The sequence below is a fragment of the Trypanosoma theileri genome (genome assembly GCF_002087225.1).
Source record: "Trypanosoma theileri isolate Edinburgh chromosome Unknown TM35_Tth_26_V1, whole genome shotgun sequence".
Lineage (NCBI taxonomy): Eukaryota > Euglenozoa > Kinetoplastea > Trypanosomatida > Trypanosomatidae > Trypanosoma > Trypanosoma theileri.
This window is the reverse complement of record NW_021639868.1, coordinates 333,262-333,838: the sequence shown is the minus strand read 5'-3', so window position 1 is coordinate 333,838 and position 577 is coordinate 333,262. Positions and strand designations below refer to the sequence as shown.

Here is a 577-nt window from a genome sequence, read left to right as displayed (position 1 = left end):
ATAATAATAATAATAATAATATGGAGAGTGATCATCCACTCTTTGTACAGTTCTGTGCGAATGATGTGGATACGTTATTAGCGGCGGCCCGATATGTAGAGAATGAGTGTGAGGCGGTGGATGTAAATTTTGGTTGTCCGCAGGGAATTGCCCGGCGTGGACATTACGGTTCTTTTCTCATGGAAGACTGGGAATTAATTCATTGCATGCTGCATTGTTTGGCCGTCGAGTTGCGTGTACCCGTTACGGCAAAGATGCGAGTATTTAATGATTTGGCATTAACATTAAAATATGCAGAAATGTTGCGGGATTGTGGAATTTCTGTTCTCTGTGTACATGGCCGTACGAGAAGTATGAAGGGACAAGAAACGGGATTAGCAAATATGGAATTTATTCAATCTATATATAAACATCTACAGGGAAGTATTCCTGTGATTGCGAATGGGAATGTGTTAACATCTAAAGATATCTGCCGGCATCTGCAGACTACGGGATGTGAAGGGCATATGTGTGCAGAGCCACTCTTATGGGATCCACGTCTATTTGCATCTATACAAGAAGAAATAGATAAAGAAGA

At 41.1% G+C, this 577-nt stretch overlaps 1 protein-coding gene across 1 annotated transcript; it reads left to right on the top strand.

The window, feature by feature from the left end:
- Window positions 1-20: 20 nt before the first annotated feature.
- On the top strand, window positions 21-575 carry TM35_000262150 (putative tRNA-dihydrouridine synthase 1; the record flags this gene model as incomplete). Its single annotated transcript, XM_029027952.1, has 1 exon — window positions 21-575. A coding segment is annotated over one exon (555 nt), but the record flags the coding sequence as incomplete, so codon positions are not given.
- Between the last annotated feature and the right edge of the window lie 2 nt (window positions 576-577).